The sequence below is a fragment of the Ruditapes philippinarum genome, unplaced genomic scaffold, assembly GCF_026571515.1.
Source record: "Ruditapes philippinarum isolate M1 unplaced genomic scaffold, ASM2657151v2 ctg4222_1_1_1_1, whole genome shotgun sequence".
Taxonomy (NCBI): Eukaryota; Metazoa; Mollusca; class Bivalvia; order Venerida; family Veneridae; genus Ruditapes; species Ruditapes philippinarum.
This window is the reverse complement of record NW_026866079.1, coordinates 82,578-110,148: the sequence shown is the minus strand read 5'-3', so window position 1 is coordinate 110,148 and position 27,571 is coordinate 82,578. Positions and strand designations below refer to the sequence as shown.

The 27,571-nt window shown below is 32.9% G+C and overlaps 2 protein-coding genes across 2 annotated transcripts in view; both read left to right on the top strand.

The window, feature by feature from the left end:
• The window catches only part of LOC132731224 (CUB and sushi domain-containing protein 3-like), a 141,988-nt gene extending 123,088 nt beyond the window's left edge, over positions 1-18,900 (top strand). Inside the window, exons 60-85 of the mRNA XM_060717361.1 lie at positions 187-354; positions 1,046-1,213; positions 2,069-2,230; positions 2,805-2,972; positions 3,785-3,952; positions 4,151-4,318; positions 4,629-4,793; positions 5,412-5,579; positions 6,479-6,646; positions 7,080-7,247; positions 7,427-7,588; positions 7,977-8,144; positions 8,795-8,962; positions 9,203-9,367; positions 9,834-10,001; positions 10,484-10,651; positions 11,028-11,195; positions 12,172-12,339; positions 12,622-12,783; positions 13,813-13,980; positions 14,610-14,777; positions 15,109-15,276; positions 15,624-15,788; positions 17,139-17,306; positions 17,806-17,973; positions 18,722-18,900. Of these exons, the coding sequence (XP_060573344.1) occupies positions 187-354; positions 1,046-1,213; positions 2,069-2,230; positions 2,805-2,972; positions 3,785-3,952; positions 4,151-4,318; positions 4,629-4,793; positions 5,412-5,579; positions 6,479-6,646; positions 7,080-7,247; positions 7,427-7,588; positions 7,977-8,144; positions 8,795-8,962; positions 9,203-9,367; positions 9,834-10,001; positions 10,484-10,651; positions 11,028-11,195; positions 12,172-12,339; positions 12,622-12,783; positions 13,813-13,980; positions 14,610-14,777; positions 15,109-15,276; positions 15,624-15,788; positions 17,139-17,306; positions 17,806-17,973; positions 18,722-18,900 (4,352 nt within the window). The remainder of the gene's footprint in view (positions 1-186; positions 355-1,045; positions 1,214-2,068; positions 2,231-2,804; positions 2,973-3,784; positions 3,953-4,150; positions 4,319-4,628; positions 4,794-5,411; positions 5,580-6,478; positions 6,647-7,079; positions 7,248-7,426; positions 7,589-7,976; positions 8,145-8,794; positions 8,963-9,202; positions 9,368-9,833; positions 10,002-10,483; positions 10,652-11,027; positions 11,196-12,171; positions 12,340-12,621; positions 12,784-13,812; positions 13,981-14,609; positions 14,778-15,108; positions 15,277-15,623; positions 15,789-17,138; positions 17,307-17,805; positions 17,974-18,721) is intronic.
• Positions 18,901-20,163: 1,263 nt separating this feature from the next.
• On the top strand, positions 20,164-23,223 carry LOC132731218 (uncharacterized). The gene is made up of 3 exons (XM_060717354.1): positions 20,164-20,326; positions 21,430-21,615; positions 22,051-23,223. The coding sequence occupies exons 1-3, from the start codon at positions 20,260-20,262 to the stop codon at positions 22,818-22,820; spliced, it is 1,023 nt and encodes a 340-aa protein (XP_060573337.1). The 5' UTR covers positions 20,164-20,259; the 3' UTR covers positions 22,821-23,223.
• Positions 23,224-27,571: the final 4,348 nt, after the last annotated feature.

Here is a 27,571-nt window from a genome sequence, read left to right as displayed (position 1 = left end):
TTACTTACAAGGAACCAAACAGATACTTATTTAAGAGATTCATACATAAAGTAATGCATGTATTTTACAAACAATAATAACATGAACATCATCAGGTTCAAATTGTAATGGCAGTAATGAATGAAGGTGTGTATATAAGCATTGGTTGTAAAATTGGACACTGTTTATTTTTTTCTTTTCTTTCAGAAACATGTGAGAGTTTAAGTCCACCAGGGGGAGGCACAATCAATTTAAATTCAGATGGTTCAATGACAGATGCTACAGTATTGTGTGATGCAGGATATACATTGAATGGTGTGGCTGATATAACCTGTAGATCAGATGGAACATGGAACTTTGTAACTGCTTCTTGTGGTATGTTCATGTTTATATACATGTAATTGAATCTTATAAAAGTTATTTGTTATGTTATGTTCAAAGTTTTTTTGTAAATGATGTGAAAGTTTTTAATGTGGGGGCGTGGCCGAGTGGTTAACGCGACGGACTAGTAATCTATTAGGATTGCTGACCACATAGGTTCTAACCCTGTCAGGGCCAAGCCGTGGTTTCCTTGAGCAAGAAACTTTACATTCATTGCTTAGTACTGGTTAGTTCCAGGAACGGATTCGAGAGTGTTTCATAGCTTCAAACACAATCAAACTAAAATAAATTTGATTTAACTAAAGTTTTTAATTTAATTTGAAAAAAGAATGTGTAAATGTATAGTAGATATAATTTATGCTTTTTTCTAAAGGGGAAGTTGTGGGGTGGTGGTGGCGGGCATGGAATACAGAAGAAAAATTTAGGAAATTATAACATCAAGTTCAATAATATTGTAACTGTTCTGCAGTATTTCATATGGATGATTGAATTTGTATAATATGTATCTTTGCATATCTTCTTTGATTCAAGACAAAGTTCTTGCATGCACATACATTTGTATTTGCATGATATTTTAATTATTTTCCTGCATTTCTGATTGATTTTAATATTAACTAATAGACCATAGTAGAAACATACAAAGAACACAAAGAAATAATTTATATTTTATCTGTAAAATTGACAGTAAAATGTTCGGACATTGATACACCTTCTTCTGGCAATGTGACATTAACAACGGATGGAAGTTTGACGACTGCCATGTTTTATTGTAACCATGGTTACTACATTAATGGAGAAGTTAGTCTAACTTGTGGTGATGATGGAACATGGAGTGCTGATCCACCTTCTTGTGGTGAGTTTTTAAAGTAACCTTTTTCTTTACATTGTTTACTGCATTGAACACAAGTTTAAAAGTGTTTCTGCTGATCTGGCCAATGGACATTTGCTTAACAAGTGTACTTTGATTCAATACCTTGAAAGTTCTACCTTTATGTAGATCAATTCCAGCTAGTGTTACATAAATCATTTGCAAAAACCATTAGAGACCAACAAAATTGGATAAATGTTTGCCAACCAAATTGTCACCCTGAAAACATGTCTGGTAAAATAAATCTGCTTCAGTTTGTCATGTAACTGTGCCAATCCTTATAAGTAAGGTTCAAATATGACTGTAGTGTATACAATTGAATAAAATAGATCTTAAATAATTAATACCTAAAAATAAAGCCTCTGATAGATGCTATTATGTTCCATAGTACTTAAAAAGAAATATGAATCTGTATTTGAAACAAGTTTCATAGAAATACATGCATGAATTTTTGTTGGGATAAAAAGAATTTGAAATTGAGAAACATACATGTACATGCATATATTTTCAATTTCTCCTATTATTTATCAATATATTAAATAAAAGATCTGAAATGAATTAACTAAATGAACTAACAAACTAGAATTTATTGTTAAATTATTGTTGGGAATAAAAATAATTTAAAATTAAGAAACATACATTTATATACTTTTAGATAAAGTCTGTATTTTGATGTTTATTTATGTGTTTAAATAGTATGCTAAACATGTGTTTTTATCTTTTATCCAAATTTTGTAATATTTTTGTGGTATGATTAAATAGTTTTCAGAAGGATCCATAATTGTAGGAAAACTTGTTTCGACATCAAATTTAAATTAAAAATTGTTTCAACTAATATAGTATGTGAACTTCCGGATGCCATACTGCACGGACATTACGAGATATCAGATGACAATATGATGATAACATATGAGTGTGATATGGGATATTCTATGAATGGTACAAATACACGTGTGTGTGGCTCTGATGGAACTGGGTGGAGTCTACAAACTCCCTCTTGCTGTAAGTGATCTATTAATGCACAAAGTTGTGACCATGTTGTTTATACAGTACCTGCATAAAACTTGTTTATGGAATAGCTTGATTGAAACTCAAGGTAACAGGTACATTATGTAAATTAAAGTTACATCTGTAATGACATACAAAATTTAAAATGATTCAAGAAAGCACTTAGTAAATTCGTAACATTGTAATATTAGTTTATTTTATTATATCTTGAACAATTATTGCATGAATCCTTATACATTCAAAGAAGCTATATATGTAGATGTGAACATGATGAAAATATTATAATAAGATTTACTTTTTAAAGCATCACTTAAATAGTATTCTGATAGTGTTGCTAGTTGTATTAGCTTATACATTGTACATTTATATCACATCAAACAAACATCTGGTAATGAATACATATTTACATGTATAATACTGCACAATTGCATTTTTTTTGCCTTATAAGGCAATAAATCATTAATTTATGCCGCTTGTTTTATAAATAAATAAATGAACATCAATCATGGGTAATCAACTTTTAGAATAATACAATATTACATAGAATGAATCTATTGTTTATGTACAGATCAATGTGAAGATTTAGCTGAGCAATCAAATGGCAGTATAACTTTAAACAGTGATGGTATTTCAACATTTGCAACAATCACATGTGACACAGGCTATACTATATCTGGTTCTTCAGTTGCCCAATGTCAACCGGACGGCACTTGGAACATTGAACAATCTTCATGTGGTATTTAATTTTCATACATGCCATATATGATATTTATAAAGTGCAACATTTTTTTACATGTTACATCACAAGGGGTAGGATTCATACATAATCCCACACCTGAGAGGCAGAAACTTTAATCTAAAGTAGATCCTGATTTTACTGCAGCTCATTTAGTAACCTGTACAGTTCAGCTTGATTTATAAATAATATTTATTGCTTGATATATTTGTACATTAATTGCTATAATGATGCTGTATGTTAGGAGAAACATGCTTTTACTGTTTATTTATTTATCAGTTTGACAATTTGAAAAATAGGGAGAGCTGTTACACTCACCCAGGTGTTGGCGTCACCATCACACTTTGATTAAGGTTCTGCATGCAAATTTGAATCTCTTAAACTACTGATAGGAATAAGTTAAACTTCCCACACTTATTTGAGAGTATTTTAGGATGTCACTCTAAGCCAAGGCCTATCATTCAAACATGGATTTTGACAGAATTATGGCCTCTTTTGAACTTAGAACACTTTACATTATCCAGGCTTTTCTTGTTTTACTATCAAGTACAGAGAATAGTTGAGCACACTGTCCTTATGACAGATCTTGTGAATTTAGTACTGAACGAAGCAGTCAACAGTATTGGCTCTCAGTGTCTGAGGTACTTGCAGACCAGACTATATGCTGATGTCATTAATCTGTCAGCTGGTAATGCTAGACCAGTTAAAACCCGAATAGCTGTATTTTATATATAGGTATTTTATATTCATATCCTGTACTTGTCAAATAAAACCTTGATCAGATAACATGTATGTAATTGTATAATTTTCAGAAATATGTCCAGAGCTTGTACAACCTACAAATGGATCATTTTCTATAACAACTAATGGGACAACAACAACAGCATTGTATATATGTGATGTGGGATTCACTTTAAGTGGGGTGGAGGAGGTCACATGTTCAGCTGATGGCACTTGGACTGACCAATCACCTCAATGCGGTAGGCATATTTAACATATCTTTGAGTCATTAGATTATCTTTGTATAACTTTCTAATTTTCTGTTACATAATATTGATAGCTTAGTTGTATTTTTTATAAAACTCGCCACTGAGAGTAAAGAAGCCAATCCTGTCTTCATTTTGTAGTAACATACAGTAAATTTTATCTGGTATTAATGTGCCTATGTATGTTTGCAGTGAGTTGTCCATTGTTTGGTGATCTAGAAAATGGTCAAGTTAGTGTATCAACAAATGGTAGTGTGACAGTAGCATCATTTATATGTGATGAGGATTATAATCTGAATGGCAACAACAAGCTTGCCTGTACCACCACTGGAATATGGAATGGACCAACTCCAGAATGCGGTAAAATTGCTAGGAAATTATATGGAGGGTTGACCTCAAAACTGCAGTAACTTATATGAAATAAAGAAGTACTTACTGGTACAACAGTTTTGCTATCAACCCTCGATATGCAATTTATCCAAAGAAAGCTAGGAAATTATACTAATGGTTGACTGCAAAACTGCTGTATTTTATATATGAAATAAATATCTTTTATCAAATATGCTTTTAAGAGAGGAATTACAATACGCAATAAATGATTACAAATGTGTTGCTGTTTCTGTAACATTGCTTGAACTTTTATACCCTGATCTTGATCTTGATCTTGCAGTATGTTCAACATTTACTCAACCAAATGATGGTGATTTGGTAATTTCTGAGAATGGAACGAAAGCATCATATTCATGTGCAGCAGGTTTCACTCTGTCTGGAGATGTACAACAAATATGTGGTGGACAAAGTAGCTCAGGAGGAACTTTAGAGGCACCAATATGCAGTTAGTGTTACATTGTTAACTGATTTTTAGTATCAAAGGGGGTTGCTTCTGTGTCCATCGTCATGCGTCAACATTCATCTTCTTTTCAAAAACTGCTAGACAAATTTACTTCAAAATTGGTCTGTAGCATCCTTGTGACTGTCACACTTTAATTTGCTCATATCATTTTAATTGGCCCCTTTTAGGGGGTCAACAAAACTAAAAATAGAAAAACCTTTAAACACCTTCTTCCATTGAATTAATTGATGGATGATCACAGAACTTTGTCTGTGACATTCTTAGTGGGTTTTTTTTTTATCAAGTTTGCTTAAACTTTCGGCAAGTTCTTTTAAAAATTAATTCTAACACTGAAAAATAGTTGTTTCTGGTGAGCGATTTAGGGCCATTATGGCCCTCTTGTTTATGTTATAGTCAGTGGAGTGATCTTGTGCAAGAAAATATGTCAACGTTGAAAATCAAAACAGTTACAAACTTTTATCGAATGTTAGGCACACCACCTTTGTGATATAGTGGTCTCATTATCACAAATTACATAATGTATGCAATATTTTACTACATTTATAGAAACTATCAAATCTAAATGAAAATTCTGAACTGTCGATATCTTCTACCTTTAAGAAATGTGTGATTCACTGTCAACTTCATCAGGAGCATCATTTGAACTATCAACTGACGGGGCTGAAACCGTGGCAACATTTCAGTGTCCAGCTGGATATACTATGGTCGGCAGTAGTAATTTGACATGTAGAACAGATGGTTCATGGGATATATCACCACCAGAATGCAGTATGTTTAATCTACATGTTCAATAACTTCAGTAGATTTAAAAAGAAAAATTACCCACTGCAGTTGCCCTACACACCTAACCCAAGAGCAGTTCAGTGCAGTCGTAGCATGCATTGAACATATCTCACCCTAGTTTTCCAGCAACTCTGTTTTTAACATTTTAAATTTTTCTTTTTTTTTGTCCTCTTTTTAACAACTCCTTTTAACTTTCTTGAGATTTTGATTGGGGGACATGTCTAAGTCCCCTCGAGGGGTATGAGGTGTATGACGTTATTGGAAGATAGATGGAAAGTTGTAGATCTAGATAAATTGTATTCTTATTGTCTTAATGAATAATGAAAAAATAACTTGATTTTATATGTATGTATGCCTCAGAAAGGCAATCATTTTTCTCAGAAACTTTTTTTTATATTTTTGGTATCTTGTTACAGTTTCTAAAAATTACCTCATTTGCCACATAGTGGAACTATTTGTTGCTTTACTGCTCTGTTGGCGATTGAAATAATTTCAGAGAACTAGTATTTTGTATGGATATCAAAATACAATTTTGCTTATATTTTGCTACCTTTATGACTCTTTATTGCACATTCAGTGCTACTTTCTTCAGTTGTTAGATTGGTAGACAACTAATATGCTCAAAATCTGTTATTAAAACATTATTTGAAACACATGCTTTGCATTTCAAGGGAATTGAAAAAAATATCAATTCTAAAGCATAATATGCCTTTAAGTTGTAGCAGTTTCTTTTATTTGTAGATGGACAAACCTTTATTGACTGCAGTTTTTTTTCTCAATTAAAACATTGCATTGTTCTAACGTTACAGTGTCAAACAGTACAAGCATGTCAATAAATAGTCTTTTAGTTACAATTTATGTCCATAATGTTATCTCCATTTCAGAAATTTGTCAAACATTGCCTACTATTGTTGGAGGAGATATTGTACTAACTACTGATGGGGAACAAACTGAAGCATTGTTTACATGTGACCTGGGGTCATCTATATCTGGTCAGAGCACTCTTAGTTGTAGAACAGATGGATCCTGGGACTTTACACAGCCAGATTGCGGTAATTGTCAATTTCTTTGATAGAAGCATTTGTTGATATTAGCACTTTGAAAGTCAGTTGTAAATGTAAAAATGTAAAATAGTTAAATGCTAAGGGTAGCAAATCATAATTATAATAATTTTGGACAGGTGAAACCGCTAAATATTCAACATTTTGTAAAAGCTTTTATTACTCTTTATATTCCATTTACAGTTTCACAAGTAGAGGAAGAGGACCCTTTCTAAAATTAGGTGAACATTAATACAAAATGGGATGAAAATGCATAATTTCTAAACCTTTTCCTGATGGACAAAAAGCTTGTACATGAACCCTGCTGTAAAATTGGAAAAAGACCCCGAGTTCTTATGAATTATTTTTTATTTCACTGCCAATGTTGAGCTTTTCACCTTTTTGATCTGAGTTAATACTAATGTCTCCTACTTGTGTCTTTCAGTCAGTTGCCCAGTGCTGACAGATCCAGCAAATGGACGTGTAAATCAAACAACAACGGGGCAAATTACTGTTGCTATGTACAGTTGTGTTGATGGTTACTATCTCCATGGAAATGAGAATCTGACATGTACAGAAAGTGGAGCATGGGATAATCTTCCTCCATCTTGCAGTTTGTATATTTTTTCTAGCAGAGCATTCTGAAATCAATTGTGTGATGATTCTAATATATATTATGGTTTCATAAATGTATGTTTCTTTGATTTTTAACTGCTTTGAAGCAGTGTCATTGCAATTTTTATTTGCTTTCAAACATATACATATATACCCATTTATGTTTTCTTTTGGCAGTATGTAACCCACCAGGAACGGTTGTTGATGGAGCATATGTGATTTCCGAAGATGGGCAGAGTGTGAATTACACATGTGATATTGGTTATACACAGAATGGTACAAAAATACGCACATGTGATATCAATGGTAACGGATGGACTGGGGAGGCTCCAACATGCTGTAAGCCATCTTTACCTTTTATTTATCATCCTTTTGACTGATATATTGTAACAAAATTTTCCATAAATTTTATTTTGTTGCCAGATTTTAAGTAATTTGTCTGTGATTGATATTGGTATCAACTTATATCTTACCAAGAATGTTTTGATTTTTTTTTTTAAATATCCATAGTGAAATCACTGTGAATACATTAATTACAGAAATTTGAAGGATATATTTGTATAGGTGCACCAATAATTATTTTATTCATGTCTTTTCATTCAAAAATTGCAATGTTTCCTGTAAGCAGCAAATCAAACATGCTACAATTATTAGAATAATGTCTTTTTCCTTATAAGTCTTATCATAAATGTAATGATTCAAACTTAGGAAAATTTTAATGTTACAGATAAATGTAATGACTTGTCAGAACATGTAAATGGAACAGTCAGCACAGTAACTGACGGCACAGTGACTTCAGCTATATTCACATGTGGTGTAGGGCTGACACTGTCTGGAACAGCCGTCTTACAATGTCAGTCAGACGGAACTTGGGATGTGGATCAACCTTCTTGTGGTGATATATACAATAATAATGATTGACCTTGTAGTCTTAATGGACAATTTTATGTTCCCAGAAGGTTTTTTGACTGAGCTTATGAACTGCCTCCGTGGTGGAGGGATTAGAGTCGATGACTTCTAATCCAGTTACCTCTCTGGTGTGGGTTTGATCCCCGGGAGATGCTTTGGTAGTTTAGCGCGGAGGAAGGTAGTCTAGTACTGGTGTAACTCTCCAGGAACGATGGTTTGGAAACTACCCGCCTATATGACGGAAATAATGTTGGGAAAAGTCGTAAAATGAAACAAACAAACAAACAGAGCTTATAGTTGCTTGTTTGTCCTAAACCTTCCTCCACACATTTTCATCAGTACCTTAGTGACTTTCTTGGACATCTAGCATTTGTTTGGTTTCAGGTCGATTTGGTCACGGTTATTTGAGCTAAAAATAACTGTTCTTGCTTTTTTCCTCATAGATTTTTAATTATCTAAATTACAAAAAAAAATAAAATACTATGGGATGAAAGAAATAAGTTTAAATATGAAACTTTACTTTGGAGAAGCTGTAATAATCTACTTAAATAATTTAATCTTAGTTTATAAATCAAATGTATGTTAAGAGTTTATATACATGTATTTTAAATTGAACTTTATTTTTTTATCTGACAGAGAAATGTGAAGACATAGTGACACCAAATGATGGCACAATAATATTGACCTCTGATGGGACAATAACTCGGGCAGAAATTACTTGTGATGTAGGATATAGCATTAGTGGAACTGTTGAATTGAATTGTGCATCTGATGGTACTTGGAGTGGGGATATACCATCTTGTGGTTTGTTGTTTTAAAGTTTCATTAATTTGTGTAAATTAAAGAGATGAGTATTAACCGCTTAAAGGCTAAAAAGAGGTTAGCTCTGTTTGAAGTTTTGCTGTGAACAGTATTTTTAGTCCTTGTTTTCGATCTGCTATTGACTAAATGTCTGAAATAAGTTTATTTGAACCAGAGCTTAGAGCTAATTAAAAAATGATTGAAAATGCATATCATTGTTCCTAATTTATTTACTTAATATAGTTTCATGCCCACATGTTGAGACACCAGAAAATGGAGGTGTGACTGTAACAAGCAATGGAAGTGTTACCATAGCAACATATTCTTGTTCTAAAGACTACACTTTATATGGAGATGCAGTACGGTCATGTATTTCTGGAAGTTGGGAAGATGCAGCACCTACTTGTGGCAAGTTTCTATACTGTTACTTGTGCAGTCTCATATAATAATTAACATAATACATTCTAGAACTATTATGTTTGATACAGGTATATTTTGATTTTCAAAGTCTTACACAGAGATTTTGATTTTTATTATATTATTTGAAAAGGGAAATATGTACAATGACTTGACTTTCATGATTTTATTTTTAGATTTGATTAGAATGACATGATGGAGCAATGTTTATTTTATAAATAACTTTTATTATATTGAAGTTATTTTTCTTCATGATTGATAAAGTTAGTTTGAAAATAAAATTACATGTAACTTAATTAACTTTTGTGTTATGATAGTTATATATTTAGATTTGTCTCTCACAGATACGATGATGCATTATCAACTTGTTGTTTATAATGGGAAATATGCATGTAATAAGCAGACATTTATCTTCCTATATTTTCACTTTAACTCATATTTGCCCTCTTATTTTCAGTTTGTTCAACATTCATTGAACCAAGTGATGGCAATATTGAGATATCAGAGAATGGTACAAAAGCAACATACACTTGTGATGCAGGTTTCACTCTTTCTGGTGAATTACAACAGACATGTGTTGTTGTTACTGCTATTGGAGAAAAAACATTATCACCCCCGTCTTGTGGTATGTTGGTATTATTTAATTTATTTTAATTTTATAATTTCTAAAGGGTTTAGGAAAGGTCTTTGTCAGGTATCTAATATGTAAGATTGGGGTGTCTATGGCAGAGTGGTTAATGTCATTGACTTTAAACCTTTGGCCCCTCTCCGCTGTGGTTTGATTCCTAAGACGGACTTTGTATTCTTTCATGGGAGGAAGCTATTCATCTTGCTAATGGAACATTGCTGGTTCTGCTCAGGTGCCTGTTTGTGCATGAAATAATGAAAGGAAGGGCACCTGATGATGATGGCCATGCATTCACCAGTAAAGCTGGAAAGTCACCATATGACCTATACTATGTTCATACGAAATAAAACACGACAATTTTTTTTGCTTGATTAACAAGATTTAAATGAAATGTTGCTGTAGTCTTCACACTTTGATAAATACAAGATACTGTTGAAAATCATAGATGTTGCATTTTTGGCAACTTTGTTTCTTTTCAGTTGCTTGTGAAAGTATAACAGTTTCATCTGGTGCAGAATTTAAACTGTCAACTGATGGTAGTGAAACCATAGCAACCTTTCAATGTCCTGCAGGATATACGATGGTTGGGGCAAGTAATCTTACTTGTCGCACTGATGGATCCTGGGATACTTCTGCTCCTTCTTGTGGTAAAGTGAAAAAAGAATCGAAATAACTGGTTCTTGCAAAACTGTTTTTTCCATTGCTATGAATTTTGTTTTGGAAATCAAATTCATTTAAGCTAAGTTCCAAGCCATTATATAAAATATAATGCAGTTTTTAAACTTTTACATTTTATTTTTGTTATTCTTACAATATGTTCTCATTTATTATGATTCATGACTTACTTATCTGCAATGAAAAGATTTATGTCTTAATTTCATTTGAATAATTTGACATTATTAGAAGCTTTAAGTCATACTGGACAATTTATGACATCACCTTACGATTTGGTGTAAATAGGGTTTGAGAAGGAATGGTTTAAACTTTAATTTAAAATCTTAATGATCTGATTCTGTGATTTAGAAACATGTGACACTTTGGAAGTTGTTGCTGGAGGCAGTGTATCATTTATCACTGATGGAGAACAGACACAGGCCATGTTTACATGTGATCATGGATCGTCAATGTCCGGACCATCTACTCTGACATGTAGAACAGATGGTACATGGGATATTTCACAACCTAATTGTGGTAATAATTTATCAGTCAGTTATACTTGTATTGTTTTGTCCTTGTTGATATTGGACCTTTGCTCAAAGACTTATGATTTTAAACTGGTAGATAGTGTTTTGTCTATCCATGTGTATGCTACCAATTTGTACCAAATCGTTGTTCCTTTTGAAATTACGTAGCAGACATGTTATTAACCATTATGAGGCAATGTGTTGTGTACAGTATTTAAATCCATAGCCTAAATGATACATTCACATTTAAAGATCATAAATTATAACAGTATCCATTATTCTCTGTAAATGCATCATTTATTGTGTGATATTTTCTATGTTGTATGCAAACAACAGTCATTTTTGTGTGTCTCATAATATATAAAAAGATTATCCATTTCTAAGTTTAAAGTATGATTGATTGATTGATGTATTTATTGATTGATTAATTGATTGATCATCTCAAGTTTCAGCTAGCCTATATGATAAAAGTCATTTCACACAACTACCCAGCTGCAATATGCATAACGAAAGCTGTCAAGCTTACAAACCTTGAATAGTTTCCAATGCATGGGGGACCAATTAAAGATTATACATAGTATTACTTGACTTGTCATGAAGATTGACCTACCTACATCAGTCAAGGGTAACAGTTTGAATGCCTTAGTAACCCATGTTTTAGGTGCGTCTTTGGTTAAGGTTGTTGACTTCAAACAACTTGCCCCTCACGGCCATGGGTTTGAATCCTGCCGCAGACTTTTTACTCATTCATGTGTGGAAGCTATCCAGCTACCTTACAGAACTTAGTTGGTTCTACTCAGATGCCAGTTCATGTGTCAAATAATACCACAGAGTCGAACCTGAGGTTTTCGTACACCAGTAAGGCAGGAAAGTCCCCATACGACCTTTTCAATGTTGGTACGACTTTAACCCAACCAAAAACAAAATTCCATGTTTAACCTGGCAGTTATTTTTTTTACCTCTTTGTATTATTTTGATTTTAGTTACATGTCCTGCACTGTCTGATCCTGTGAATGGACAGGTGAATGTTTCAACAAATGGAGAAATATCAGTTGCTAAGTTCTCCTGTGTGAATGACTATTACGTGTTTGGAAATGAGACATTGACCTGTTTAGAAAGTGGCAAATGGGACCATGATATTCCTATCTGTAGTAAGTGTTTGGTTTTCTATTATATTTATTTGTTTAGGTGTAACTATTGTTCTATAAGTTGTGCAATCAAACAAACAACATGAATTATATAAAATATGTAATGTTATGCAGATATCATGTAAATCATTGCATGATTGTGACTTTTCACATATTTTTCGTACCCTTTATTTAAAACCCTTATTAGTTCATTTAAGGCCTGACGCTTTACTTCAAAAGTGTCTTTGCTATTTGACAGTATTTTCTGTTATAATATATATACCCATATTTTTTTTTGTTTCACAGGATGTTTAGCACCACCAAATCTACTTAATGGTGCGTTATTGATGTCTGACGATGGAGGTAGTGCTCAGTACACATGTACTTCAGGGTTTAGTTTGAATGGTGATACTGTCCGAACTTGTCAGACAGATGCAACAGGATGGAGTGGGAGTCAACCTGTTTGTGGTATAAATAATAATTAAGTTAACTTCTTCATTTTTACCGGTATGTTTTGAAAAAAAGTCAAGCTATAATGATTGCTGCAGCATTGTCATTGTCATGCAAAAACTTTGATTTAGCACATTATTCAAATATTTTTAGTTATCAACATCTTTGTCATGCAAAAACTTCGAATTAGCACATTATTCAAATAGTCTAACAGTTATTAACATGAAACATCGAATATTTGCTTATTATGTCAAAGTACATTTGTTAGACAAGGGGAATAATTCCAAAAGCAGAATTTTTGGAATTATGCCCCTTTTTAACATAGAATTTTTAACAGAGAAGTGTTAACACTGCATGTGGTGCTCTTGTTTTAATGAAACCTTTTATGTAAAATATGAAAATGATTCTTTGGTTACAAACATTTTATTCCTTGATGAGGATATTTATCCTAAAAGCATACAGTCTTTATGTATACAAAGTTGTGTGCATTTTAAGAGGTATAAGTGTTGATGCTTAAAAAGTTCATGATATTTCCAGACCTTTTGGTTAGTTTTGATAAAAGAATAGTCGTGGCTGAGAAAAATTGGCTGGATTTTTTTAGATATAATCAACACTTAACACAAAGGGTTTGAATCCAGCAAGATATATTGCTTTATTTTTGTGAGACAGCTATCCAGCCAGTCGTATTGATGATCCAGTTAGAACTGTGGTGATGATTGGTGTATGCATTTTAATAGAACTTGAAAGTTGCCATATGATCTGAACATTGTCAGTGTGTTTAAAGTCTAACAAAGTAAAAAGATTATGTTGACTACTTAATGAAATATAACATCTAAAATTTAGTTTATTATGCCCTGATTATCGGGGTTGTTTATGTCCATCCATATAAGTCTGACAAAACCATGGTTTGTGCAGGCATCCATGTCCTATGGACCCATTTCAAATAGTCATGTTGTTCCGTTTCTTTAATCAGAAATAAGACATGGGTTTTATCAAGTATTATTTAAAGCAATGTCATTTAAACTATGAATTCTAATTTATTCACAGTGCAATGCCAAGCTATTTCAACAGCTGCAAATCTAGATTATAATTTGAGCACTGATGGTACAAGAACATCGGCAGAATTTACATGCAATACAGGATCTTCAATGAAGGGGGATAACTTACTCTCTTGTTTACCTGATGGGTCATGGAGCAATAATTTCCCTACATGTGGTAAATAACCTCCTATGTTTAAAAAATTTCAATCTTATTCTTTTTAGTTTTGTGGAATGGACATTCACAGTTAAGGATTTTAAATTGTCTGTGATTAGGTTAATGTTATTCAATGTTGAAATGCAAGTTTTGTTTTGTTACAGTCTAGAACTGTGTAAAGCTGTGTAATAAATGGATAACTTTAAAGTTAGTAAAGCATAAAGTATTCCAAGGGTTTGAGTCCCTGAGTCAGGCTGCACATTTTTTCTTACCTTGTGACATTTATATGCATAATAACTTAAAATATTTGAGAAACTTTTAATACTTCACATATATTTTCTGATAACTAAATTTGTTGTGCTAATACCAAATATTTTGTTTCTATTACTGGTGCAAATTTTATATTGAGTCATTCCAAACCATAGTTATTTCCTTGAGTCTTTTATCTTGTAACCAAAACCAAAATTGTAAACTTAGTACAAGATTGTATGAAGCATGCATGAAAGATGTTTGAACAAACTTGGGCAAGCTTGCATTTGGAACTTATATATGCACTTATATTAGGCACTCTGCAAGCATGCAACTCGGGGAGCTAACGAATGCGACTCAAAAGATCTTCAGAGATAAATGTTGTTGTTTTTTGTATTCAGTTTCATGTCCAACATTGACAACAGATAGTGATGGTTCCATGTCTGGAACAACAAATGGTACTGTGACTACCACACTATTTGAGTGTAGTCTGGGCTCAACTCTGGTGGGTAGTTCTCAAGTTTTATGCCAGACTGACGGCACATGGTCGGACACCGAGCCAACTTGTGGTTTGTAATATTTGCATCACATAATTGTAGCACAATGTTCTGAAATCTGATCTAGAAAATCCACATTTACTTTCCATTGTGAGATCTTATTTGATAGGGACTGGCTTAAAAATGTGTTACATTTGAAAGTTTCCTAAATTTATTTGATATTGATGCCAAATTAACAAAAACTTGGTTTTGTTGATGTATAAGATTTGTATGTTACTTTGTTTTGTTGATAAAGTTGTGCATAAATACATAATTTCATACTGAGAGTTTTTTATGTTGGTTAAGGGTATAATTACTACCTAGTTAAATTCATTCTTACTAGAAAATGCCTTTTCTTCTACAGTACAATGTCCAGCATTAGAAGCTCCAGCTAATGGAGAAGTGGCCTTGTCTGTAAATGGGACTACAACATCGGCATCATTTTCATGCAATGATGGGTATAGTGTAGCAAGCAACTCAATATTATTCTGCACCACCTCTGGTGAATGGGATAACAGTGTGCCTGTTTGTGGTAAGAAATGAAGATTCATAATGTTAATAATAACAAATAAATATCTCTCATGCATTTAGTTACATATGCTCGCCCCATATTGTAATTTTTCCTGTGGCGAGGGTGAACAAAGTCAAACAGATTTTAGTTACATTCAAATAAATGAAGGTTTTCTAATTATATTAAATTTTGGTTTTATTATATCTTGAAAAATTGTAAAATGAATAATTGATTGAACTTAGGGTACCTATTAAATGTTAAGTGAAGAATTTTTTGTTTTCGGGACCTTATTTGTTTTATTGTTAATTTCTACTTTGATTCTGCTAGTTGTATAAAGAATGCTTTGTTACATTTGATGTATATTTCAGAGTGTGATTCTTTTACCAAGCCAGCTAATGGACAAATTGTTGTTTCCCTGAACAATTCTATATCCACGGTAACATGTGATGAAGGATTTTCATTAAATGGGGAAACAACACAGTACTGTTCTTCAAATACTGTTTCTTTAGATGCTTCTGCAAACCCTACCTGTGGTAATATAAATTTATTCTTTAAAATAAATATTAGATTAATATCCTGCATTTTCTTCCTATTTTTTATTGATTTTTTTTTACTAAGAAAATGACCTGAAATTTACATTTACCTAGAAATTTCAGAAACCAGTATGGATATTAATTACTTTATATAATATAGGGATGGGTACCACCAATTTTTTTGTACCGCGGTATATCGCGGTATTTCACCTGTGTACCGCGGTATGTACCACGGTATTATGAAGACACTTTTTAATGTTTAACTTATGCAAACTAAGACCAACTGCCATAAGAATGTTTAAACATTTTGATAAAACACAATACATTTTAGAAAAACAGATTGATATCTTTATTTCTTTCAACTAACATCTGTCTACCTGACTGGAAAATAATAAATAAAAGAAAGAAGAAAATAACCTTATTGTCTTGATAATATTTTCAACAAAATCTAAAACAGAAAAATGGCAATTCCCATTGGATTTTTGACCGTGGTGAATTCGTCCATGACGGTATGAGCTGTTTACAAGTTGGGCTATGTCTAAATGCTTTACGTTTTGTTATTGTCGCCACTCGTCAATACGTCAACATGTTTTACTAGCCTTAGACTGAGCACTAACATGGGTGTCCCCTTTTAATGCATTTAAATGAAGAATGATATATAGAAATTATAAAAATGTCGGCGGATGAAATGTATTTACACTACATAATAAATATGAAAAACAACCGGGAAACGATCCGACCTTTCCGCGACTAATTATTCGTTAGAGTATTATACTGTGCATTTACTGCTGCTCTAAAAATAGACTTGGAATTCCACTTTAATTTAGGTTGAAAGTTGAAACACAGATTACAGGGTAAATAACGTCCGAATCTTACAAAAATATTATGTAAAATTATATATATTAAAAAACCGGTATTCCTAGGGGTCGTACCGGTACGTACCGCGTCTGAACGAAACCGCGGTATACCGGTAATACCGCACATCCCTAATATAATATATTTAACTTTACATCATACATTTGAAATCACAAGTTAAATTTGTGGACTAATTTTCACAACTTCTAATTTGATATAATTTTGTCCCTTTTTTGAAAAAAAAAGAAGAAAAAATTTCCCGAAACTTGCATTTATCCGGATACTTCTCAGAGACTAGTTTAGTTATTAACTTAAAACTGTAAATGAATAGATAGGGTCAGATGTTAATTGTAGAGTCAGTCTTAATTGTGATGTGAATGTTCACTTTGGCATGTCTCATACCAGAGAGTCTGTGCAGTCAAGACATATTGTTTTTTGAAGCCCGCCAATGTCACAATATGTTTTACTAATTAAGATGTTTCTCCCTGTCTTCAGTATCATGTGAGTCCCTATCAACAGCACCAGGATCTTCTGTACAACTGTCTACAGATGGTGTGACAACAACTGCTACATTTAGTTGTGATACAGGTCATGTGATGAATGGTGAAAGTGTTCTCACGTGTCGTAGTGATGGAACCTGGAATATTCAGCCACCAATATGTTGTATGTCTATGTTTTTTTGCCATTTTGATCTGTTTTGTTTATTTTTACCGCCTCTTTAAGATGTACCTCTGTACATACAAGGTGTAAAAAGTTGAAAATTCTGCACAGCACCTGCCACTGACTTTATAGTGAAATCATTTTGATGGGTTCATTTGAATGTCTAACAAACTTGATAAATAAAGATTTGAAGGTATGTGACTCCTGTTTCAAATTTGAAAGTGACATTCTGTTGGACAGAGCTTATTTTCTTCAAGTTATTTATTAATAACACTCCTTTATAAACAACATGATCATGTAATAAATTATATATTTTTTCTGTAGCAGTTACATTACACAAGCTAGTATTAAGTTGTTGTCTTTTTTTTCCCACCAAGTCTTGATAATGTTATATAATTATGTAGATGTGCAAAGTTCTATAGTTTCAAAGTTATTAAGGGGATTAAGTAATCAATTAAAGATTTTTTTTTTCAAAGTGATTGAATTTTTCTTTATTTTCCAGCTGTATGTGAACCACTTGATTCCCCAGCAGGGGGTGCTGTGTCATTGACCTCTGATGGCGAAAATACAACTGCAGTGTACTCCTGTGTAACAGGCTTTACTCTTGTAGGACAGTCTGCACTTGTCTGTAAGTCTGACGGATCTTGGGATTTCATTGAACCATCATGTGGTATGTCATGTTTATAATACAATGTCTACAGTGTACTGAAACATCCAAAGATTAACTTTGCCTTTTGTTATAATTATTGAAACAATATGATACAGTTTTTGATATAATTGAAACATATTAACTGAGAACAGTTTTTGTGAAATAATACTCAGGGCAGTTTTGTGAAGTTTATGTCATAAACTATCACTGTTTTTGTCCTTTCTATGTTTAAGATTTGAATCCTTATTGTGACAATACATGCCTTTTAACATTATGAAACATACTATTTAAAATGGTAAATAAGTTGTACCCGGTGTATCTATGCGAATACGAATCAAAGTCCGTCCGTACCAGACTTAAAAGTGAGATGGAAATAAGGTTATTGTGCCAAGCTTAAAACACTACATTGCTTTCATAAAATAAATGCAGCAATTTTAAGCTAATTATCAATCTAATTGAATATAAGACTTTTAACAATTTGTTTAAGTCAATAAATTCTGACTGTGCCTTGTTCAAGGTTGGAAATGATGACTTAAAGTGTGTTTTCTAAAAAAATATGTTAATTCACAACACAAAGATTCAAATGCGTCAAAAACAATATAGTTCTATATAGTACATAGAAACAAAAATAACTTAACACTATAAACCACTAAGATAATAAATTACCTGTTGCTGTATTTGAAGTGGCTTAAGGTATTATTTTAGTGTACTGAGGCATAAACAGGCATATATGATGATTAAATAAATGCATTACCTTTTTTCTTTACAGAATGTGACCATCCACCATCATTGGATAATGGAGCTGTTGAAATATCAAATGACAAACTAACTGCTACTTACAGCTGTGGTATTGGTTATTCATTATCAGGTCCTGATATAAGACACTGTAGCACAGATGGATCATGGTGGGACGGAACAGACCCTGTTTGTAGTATGTATATATTGTAAAGTAAAAAGTTTTGATAAAGAGCAAATATGTTCTGTATTAAAGCATAGGTGGCATGATAGAGCCTTGAAATATATAAATGTATGGCAACTTTTATAAACAATTTTCCCGCATTTTTTTTAGCTCGACTAGATCTACATGTATTAAAAAAATACCCAGGCGTCACACTTTGGTTAAGATTTTGCTTGCAAGTTGATATCTCTAAAACTACAGAAAGGAATCGGTTCAAACTTCACACACTTAGCTTAGAACATAATTGGAAGTTTGGGTCTAATCACTGTCCAAGGTCTATAACTCTTGATGGATCTGACAGAATAATGGCCCATTTTTAAATAAGAAAAATGTTGTTGTTTGTTAATGGCTCTTCTTTTACCATTAAGATTTGGGAATTGTCGGGTATGCTTTCCTTGACAGCTCATGTTGAACTGCTACTTACAAAATGGTGAATATTTGTGCAAAAATCACTGTTTGACTGTAGGTAACTACCATAGCCTTAAGGTCTTTTGGATAAATTGATATGATAAAACCGCTATTTTTAGTTAAATTGAAAAATTGAACCCAGGGCAAAAAAGGGTTTATAAACCAAAACACTTTTTTTGTAAATTTTCAAAAAAAATTTATACTTATTTTTCAAATTTGTAAAGGGTTAATATATATTTGTTTAACTTTAAATTTTTTTTTTCCTTTGATGTATCCCTTTATTCAGATAAATTTCAAATTTAAACCTGTGATGGAATAAATATAACTTTATTGGGACGGGAAGACAACTTCAGCATATTATGTGTAAACGGATATTTTTGTCCCCAATGAAAAATGTAAAGTCTAAGTAATGGCAACGGGAAACACAGCAGTGCCATCTTGTGGTAAACAAAACAATTTTATATTAAGATACCATCAGAATTAAAATTTTAGATATTATAGAAAATGTTATAGAATAAAACTTTCTTTGATTTTATTGATATATATGTTAGATTAAAAGTCCCTTTGATTTTATTGATATTCATGTGGTAATTTATATGCGTGGCATATGTATATTTTCATTAAAACACATGTACACGCAACATACACTGTCAAACCTTAACTTTTCATGCATGCATAAAAATAAGTGTAACATCAAATATATCAAATTAAAGCTGGAACATCTAGATTTTCATTATTTCATAATTTTACCCTACCTATTAACTAGGTGCATATAAAGTTACAATGAAACAAGTTTAAAAATTAATATAACATCTTAATAAACCATGATTTTGCTTTCAGTTTTATGTGAACCATTGAATGATACAACAGCTCTGTTATATAATTTAAATTCAAACGGAAAATTGACCTCAGCAACATTTGCATGTGCAACTGGATATGATATGACTGGAGCAGAAAGCATCACATGTTCTCATGACGGATCCTGGAGCATGTCACAGCCAACCTGTTGTAAGAAATTGCTAAAATTTACCTAGTCTTTTCTTTCAAACATGTGAGAAAGCTATAGAGTAAGAAGTTACAGAATGTCCATGGTTCTACTCTGGTGCATGTTTGTGCCGGAAAAAATGACTCCACCAATAAAGCTAGAAAGTAGCCATATTATGACCTATACTGTGTTGGTGTGACGTAGAAAACCAAACCAAAAACAAAACAAATATGTTTTGATATAGGATTTAAGGACTGTACCCTTAATGCACCATTCAAGCTACGCACACTAGCAAGTGAGAATAAAATAAGCCAAGCTCTTAAAATATTTAGTCCCCTCAGGTGTCAGGTAATTGGAATTTTGTTTTGTAAGCCACAATGGCAGGTAATATGCTCAGACTTGCAGTGAAGGAGCAGTTTAAGCATGGAATTTTTCATCTGAATGTGCACTTGGTGCCAAAGGTTTAGTAATTGTTTGTAAAATTGACAGGTGCATTGTTTTACATTGAAAATAACCTTTCATTTTAATCATATTTTAATTAGTAAAACATTACATATTTCAAGTCCTAAAGATCTCTTCTGTTCAAGGATCTTTATTTCTAGTTATATACATACTATCCTGTCTGATGCTGTAAACTTAAACTGTACCAGTAGAAGAACTGATATGTAGAATCAAGTGAATAATTAAAGGCACATAAGGCCACAGATACAAATATATTTATACGCCTTTAGAAATTTTTTACGCCTTTAGAAAGGGCAAACATTAATTTTATAATGTTTAATAATGGTTTTAAAGAATGTTTGATGTTTGTTATCTTAAAAAAGCAGCGAAAAAATGTCAAATAATTTGTCATTAAAGTAGCAAAATGAAAACAAAGTAGTTAATTTTGACTTTCAGACAAAGTACTAATTCACTATAACTGTACTTATTGCCAAAAGGCAACAGATGAAAAAGATGGTTCTGGTAAATTTCCAGTGAACAACTTATTGGATACTATAAAAGTACAACAAAATTAAAAACCTTTTGAGAAATAAAAATAACAACATTTCTGAGGCATAATGGGCCTTTAAAATATCCGTATTTGATGAGAAGTTGCTGTTTACTTAGCCTGTATTATTTTTTGCAGTTAAAACATCGGTTGAAGCCGGTCAGCAGGGTAGCAATGATGGTACAAGCTCTGGTGTTGCTATAGCCTTTGGTGTCTTGTTTGGTATTGCCACAATAGTGGCTATAATTCTTGCTGTTATTGCATGGAGATTGTGGAAGAAATACAAGTCAGTTGGTGGAGCAAAAGCTAGCACATATATACAAGGTAACTTTAAATTTTCTTAACTCTTTGGCTTCTTTGTGATAATAAAAACCTTTTAGCATCAGTATAAAGCCTGAGGTCGGACTGCACATCCCTACAAGGTATCTTTAGGGCTAGCTTCTCAGTTACAGAACTCCTTTAATGTACTTTTGGACTTTTTTGCATTCAAGCCTAGTGGGACAATTTCATAGATTTAGAAGGATAATTAGGTTCAAGTTATAAAGCCATTAATTGGTTTTGCCTTCAATATTTGTATCATGTATGTAATGCAATATTGAATACATTTTTGTACATTTTGTATCATTTTGAAAAAACTTAGTTACTGTTACCAAGGGTGAACTAATTTAAGGTACATTTGTATATACATTTAACAGATATAGGAACTGATGGAGAAATGTTGCTGGCAATTATTATACATGTATTGTTGTTTTTATTCAGATGTGAAACCAAGTTCATTATTTGACGAGATTGACCGAGACAAAATTACTCCATCAAGAGCACCTTTAGGCCATCAGCGCCATGTGACAGATATGGGACGTGCTGACTCCTCATTGGCACCACTTGCCCATTTAAAACATGTGACTGATACAGTGGGTAAGATGAGCTCTAATTCCCCAGCCCCGCTTACCACCAGAAATATTGAACTTCAAAAACCACCTATGATGATTGGTCATCGGTCTCCTACCATGTACCCAGCAATGTCTGCCACTCCTTCATCATTACGATCAATCAGTCTAGGATCATTTCTACCAGAACAGATCGGTTCTCCAAGAGACACATCATCGCCAGCATCAAATGTTCTAGATATACCAAAAATCCAGATTGAAGACTCAAAACCAAAGAGAGTAGCGAAGAAAGCACGGAATCAAGATACAGAACTGAAATCTGGAAAATTGTCACCATTCATGCCAATTAAGGAGACACCTGTATATCGTGAAGGTAGTCCATTACCTCAGCAGATTCTTACACCAAGAAATGCCGATGATATTGCCAGAGAGCTTAAACAGACAAAAAATAGTGCAGATGATAAACCGAGAAGAAAGCGTGAAAAGAAACCAAAAGGTGACCTCATTGATAAAGATAAAAACTTGTTGAAAATATATAGCAGGAAGGATACAAGTTCTCCGACACCAGGAATACCTTCCCCGCAGTATCAGAAGCTAGCAGGTTATGAACAAGATAATGAAATCTCTGATATTGAAGTTTGATGGGTTAACTAATTTTGCCATAATATTATAAGTGTACATCAACATAAACTATTCTTATTGTCTTTCATACTCCTTGCCAGGGGTTTGACAGAAAAGGAAGATAGATAAATAATATAATTTGTATGTTTCAATTTTTATGATTTAAAACAGAATTTTTACTACTTTTTATGCCAACCGCCATAAAATGGTTAGCATTACCCTGTCCCGTCATTCCGTTATCATTAGTTTCCGTTCATTGGAACTAAATATTTACAACATTTGAAATTTGTGGTGTTACGACACATTTCTAGTTCAACATAACACATTCAGTCAGTGAATCATTCTTGTAATAATATTGCTTGTACATGTAATTGTGTTAAAAATTTTCAATCATTTTTTACATTAAAGTCTTATGTAAATTATATTCAATTCTAGTATTTTATAAAAGTTATGAATTCCAAATTATTTAACTCCCACAACATAATGTGGAAAGAGAAGGAATTATTTTGTCATGTTAAATGGAATAATTAACCAAGACTTATTTTAGTAAGGTGATCATCGATTGCAATCTCCTTAAGGGCTCACACAGAGATGACGCAGCTACCTCAGTCTTTAGAGAAAGAATGATAAAATATTGTCACAGAATGTGACAAAAATTTTAAATGTGGATATCAGAACTTAAATTTTCCATTGGGTGGGAAGGGCAGAGTGTGTGAGCCCTTAAAGGTGATAGCAGTCGATGAAATTACAATCAACCTTCACCTTACTAACGTAAGTCTCAGATAATTATTCAATTTCATCTCCTGCATATCTCCTTTAATGGGCCCTACAAAGACTTTAGAGATAGTTTTGATGTCAATAAAAGTAAATACAACAACCAATTTGCTTAATTCTAACTAACATTTACTGTTATTCCAATGTTAAAATATCTGTCAATTTTACAGTGAATAATGAATTAATGTTTTATATTGTAATTCGAATGTTTTTTTTTTTCAATTTCTTATATCACTCCAAATGTCTGTTAAATTATACGATACATTTGACATCACCGCTTCCTGAACAGTTTTTGATGGTGTTAAATTCTTGTCATAGAAAGTCGCAAATGTTTTTGCATTTGTCCAGCCAGCTGTTTTAATATTAGTGTTTAGATCTACCCCACAACTCTTTGCTTTAGAGGTAGATGCTCAGTTTTTGAACCATCTCCCCTTTTAGAAAAAAAATCTTGTCCGGGACATTTCTCTAAAACTATATAATAAGAGATAGATATCAACATGAAATTTTGTAGGTAGATAGATCTCAATGGGTAGCTGTGCAGTGCACAAGAACTGTAACTCTGCCATGCCTTTTTTGGAGTTATTGCCCTTTGTTCATTTTTACACTTTGAACTTTGTCCAGAACAGACCTCTAAAATTATAAGAGATATGAACATGAAACATTGTAGGTAGATAGATCTCATTTTAAAAATATAATAACTCTGCTCAGCCCTGTTTTCGAACTATCTCCCCTTTTAGAAATATCTTGTCTGAGATATAACTCGATAATTATAAGTGATATCAACATGAAACTTTGTAGGTAGATAGATCTCAATGTGTGGATATACAGTGCATAAGAACTGTAACTTTGTTTTGCCAAATTTTGGAGTAATTGCCCTTTAATTATTTTTACACTGTGCACATTGTCCGAGATATTACTCTAAAATTATGAGAGATATCAACATGAAACTCTGAAGGTCGATAGATCTCATTTGGTAGAAGTGCATTTCAAAAGAACCATAACTCTGGGTAGCCCTGTAATTGAATTATCTCCCCTGTTAGAAAAATCTAATCCGAGACTATAATTATAAGAGATTTCAACATGAAACTTTGTAGGTAGATAGATCTCAATAGGTAGATGTGCAATGCACAAGAAACATAACTCTGCCTTGCCTTACTGTAAAGTTATTGCCCTTTGTTCATTTTTACATTTTAAACTTTGTCAGGGACATAACTTGGAAACCATAACAGGTATCAACAAGAAACTTTGTAGGTAGACAGATCTCATTTGTTAGAAGTCCAGTGCAAAGAACAATTACTCTGTTTTATTCTGGAACTATTGAACTTTGTCCAGGGACATAACTCTGAAACTACAAGAGGTGTACTTTCCTGTGTCAAAACCCTATTTGGGGAGCATCACTCGGTTCAAACTGGGCTCTTGTTTAATCCAACAGTTCTGGTTAAATAATCTTGGAATGTTCCAACTAAACAAACCAAACAATTGTGGTATTCAGTAATTTTCATTGGTTTTAGTATGTTTCCTGGCTTGCTGGTTTTTAGAACTTATGTTGAATTAATAACTACATAATCATTGTTCAGTCTAAATATGATGTCTGTGATTTTAAGCATATGTAATGTTTGACAACGTTGCGCGGACACTAAGATAAAGCATACACAATTTCCTTGATGTAAGGTCTCCTCTGAGTCTAAATAAGACAGCACAATATTTACATCCCAAATACACGCATATTTTGGTACTGTTTGTCTTTCCAAGAAACAACCTTTCATGAATCTAATAATATGATTATTTTCGTGTATATCTAGATTTGATCATATTTTAAGAAAGTGCTTATTGCTGACCTAGCAGTTTTTAACTGTAACCTAGTCCTTGATCAAATAAGATTGAATGAAAACTTAATACTTTGTTGATACTGGGTTTAAAGGGATTTGACAATGATCCACAAAAAAGTATCCATTTTCAATATGTCTGTCGTACTGTTGTTTTGTGGAATTTCTGCATGAGCTAAGGATGAGTGCTCGAGCCCGTTTAGGTACTCCTTGTGATCACATGACTCTCTGGATACGCAAAAAACCCTAGTCTCATATTTTTAGAGGATGTTGTATATGGGGTTTGTGAGGAAGTGTCAGAATCGTGTAAGGGTTTAGGTAGAAGATGACAAGGACCGCATATGAGATTCAATAGATTTGGCCACCAGTTTTGTGTTGGCCAGACTGGTGCTACTAGAATTGCCTTTGCCTTGTTTTCCTCCACCTTCTGTAATATAATTCATTGCTCCAAACTATGCTAAATGCATCAATTGCAATTGCTTGATGATCAGGGTACCTAGATACATACGAAGGACGTTTGTAATTTGTTCTTGATGCAAATAAAATCTAAGCTCATGAATGGATACATTTCCAACAATAAACCAGAAATGCTGACATGCAGAGACTCATTGTTCGATTTCCTAGACAATACATCCGCTGTATCATTCTCTCTTCCCGGAACATGAACTGCACTTAAGTGTTTATTACGCTCCATGCACCATAGTCAAATTTCGCGAGCGATATTGTCCAGAACCTCCGTCCTGCCCCCAAATTTTGTAATGTATGTGTGACACACTGTATTATCCATGAACAATTTAACCTTTTTGTGAATTCTCAAGGTCTTTGCATAACGCCATTATTGATAGTTGATAGCCTTAAGTTCTAAAATGTTAAATGTGTTTTGTCCTCTGGAAGCCAGACTCCTGCTGTTTTAGTGTCATTTGGTTTGTCATAACCTCCCCAACCTACTAACGACAATTCTGAATAAAGTTCTTCTTCTGCACTTCCATTTGCAATTTTCTTAAAGCTTCTTTCAATTGTAGAAATCTACTATTTCAGTATGGCTGGGATTGAATCTGGTATTTTCAAAAAAAAATATCAAAGTTTCCATTATTGTTTTTAAATGTCACTTCTTTAACTTTCTCTAAATTTTACTATTTTCGTGTTAAATGTTGAATTCTGCTTAAGCCGGTGCTAGGGGGCGTGGACGGTAACTTGCACTTTCCAGTACCGTCCATGAACAATCTCAATCAAACCGAGCCTGCAACATTTTCAATTTTGTTGTGTTGGACTTTCTTTAGGGATTCTGTTTTTCTCTATTTTATATATAATGTGGCATATTCTACTTCTGGTTCCGCTGCTACAAGTTTTCCAATTAGTTTTGCGAATTGACGAATTTTTACTCTGTCTCTCTTTAACATTTCAAAGCACATCTCTTTTATTTCGAGCTTTCGTTTTTCAGTTAGGCGAACTGTCGTAGTATTTGAACACAGTATAAATCCCAGGAATACCAATGCTTGGCAAAGTTGTAACACCGATTTTTCTAAGTTTATTGTTAAGTCCAAAAAATCTAACAATGTCACTGTGTCAGCTATATTCTTTATACCCTTATTATATGTGGCGGCCAGTAAGTAGGAGTCATCTGTGAAGGCCGTGCTAATGTGACCTAATGATCTTAAGTAGGCAGATGCTGGCTTTAACACTTTTGTAAATACCCTTTGACTGCTAGTAAGCTCCATCACAAGGACACAAAATTAATATTTATTGTCTTGAACCAGAACCTTAGTAAAGACCTTTTTGCTTTTGGTATTTAATAAAACACGTCTGTAAGATCGAAAGAACCAAACGAACAATTGTTTCGCATAGCAACTACAGCTGAGTTTAAAGTTTCTATTTTGAAGTGCGTTTTTTGACATGTACCGGTCATTAAGTATTTTATATCTAGTATGAATCTTATCTATCCATTTTGATTTGGCCTGATGTTTGGTCTGATGAAAATGTTGGAACTGTATTCACCCACATCAGTTTTCTTGTTTACTTTTTGAATTATGTTTTTTCGAACAAAACTTATTTAGTTCCTGTTCATATATATTTTCAAAATCTTCTTTCTAATTAAATTTGCATGGATTTTTGATATTGGTGTGGGTTTTCATCTATTTCAATTTTGTACACCCTAAGAGTGTTTAAAAGCCA

Coding starts and splice junctions, on each gene's coding strand:
- LOC132731218 (XM_060717354.1), top strand. CDS start 20,260: ATGACTGGAGCAGAAAGCATCACATGTTCTCATGACGGATCCTGGAGC. Junction 20,327..21,429: donor CATGTCACAGCCAACCTGTT/GTAAGAAATTGC, acceptor TATTTTTTGCAG/TTAAAACATCGGTTGAAGCC. Junction 21,616..22,050: donor AGCTAGCACATATATACAAG/GTAACTTTAAAT, acceptor GTTTTTATTCAG/ATGTGAAACCAAGTTCATTA.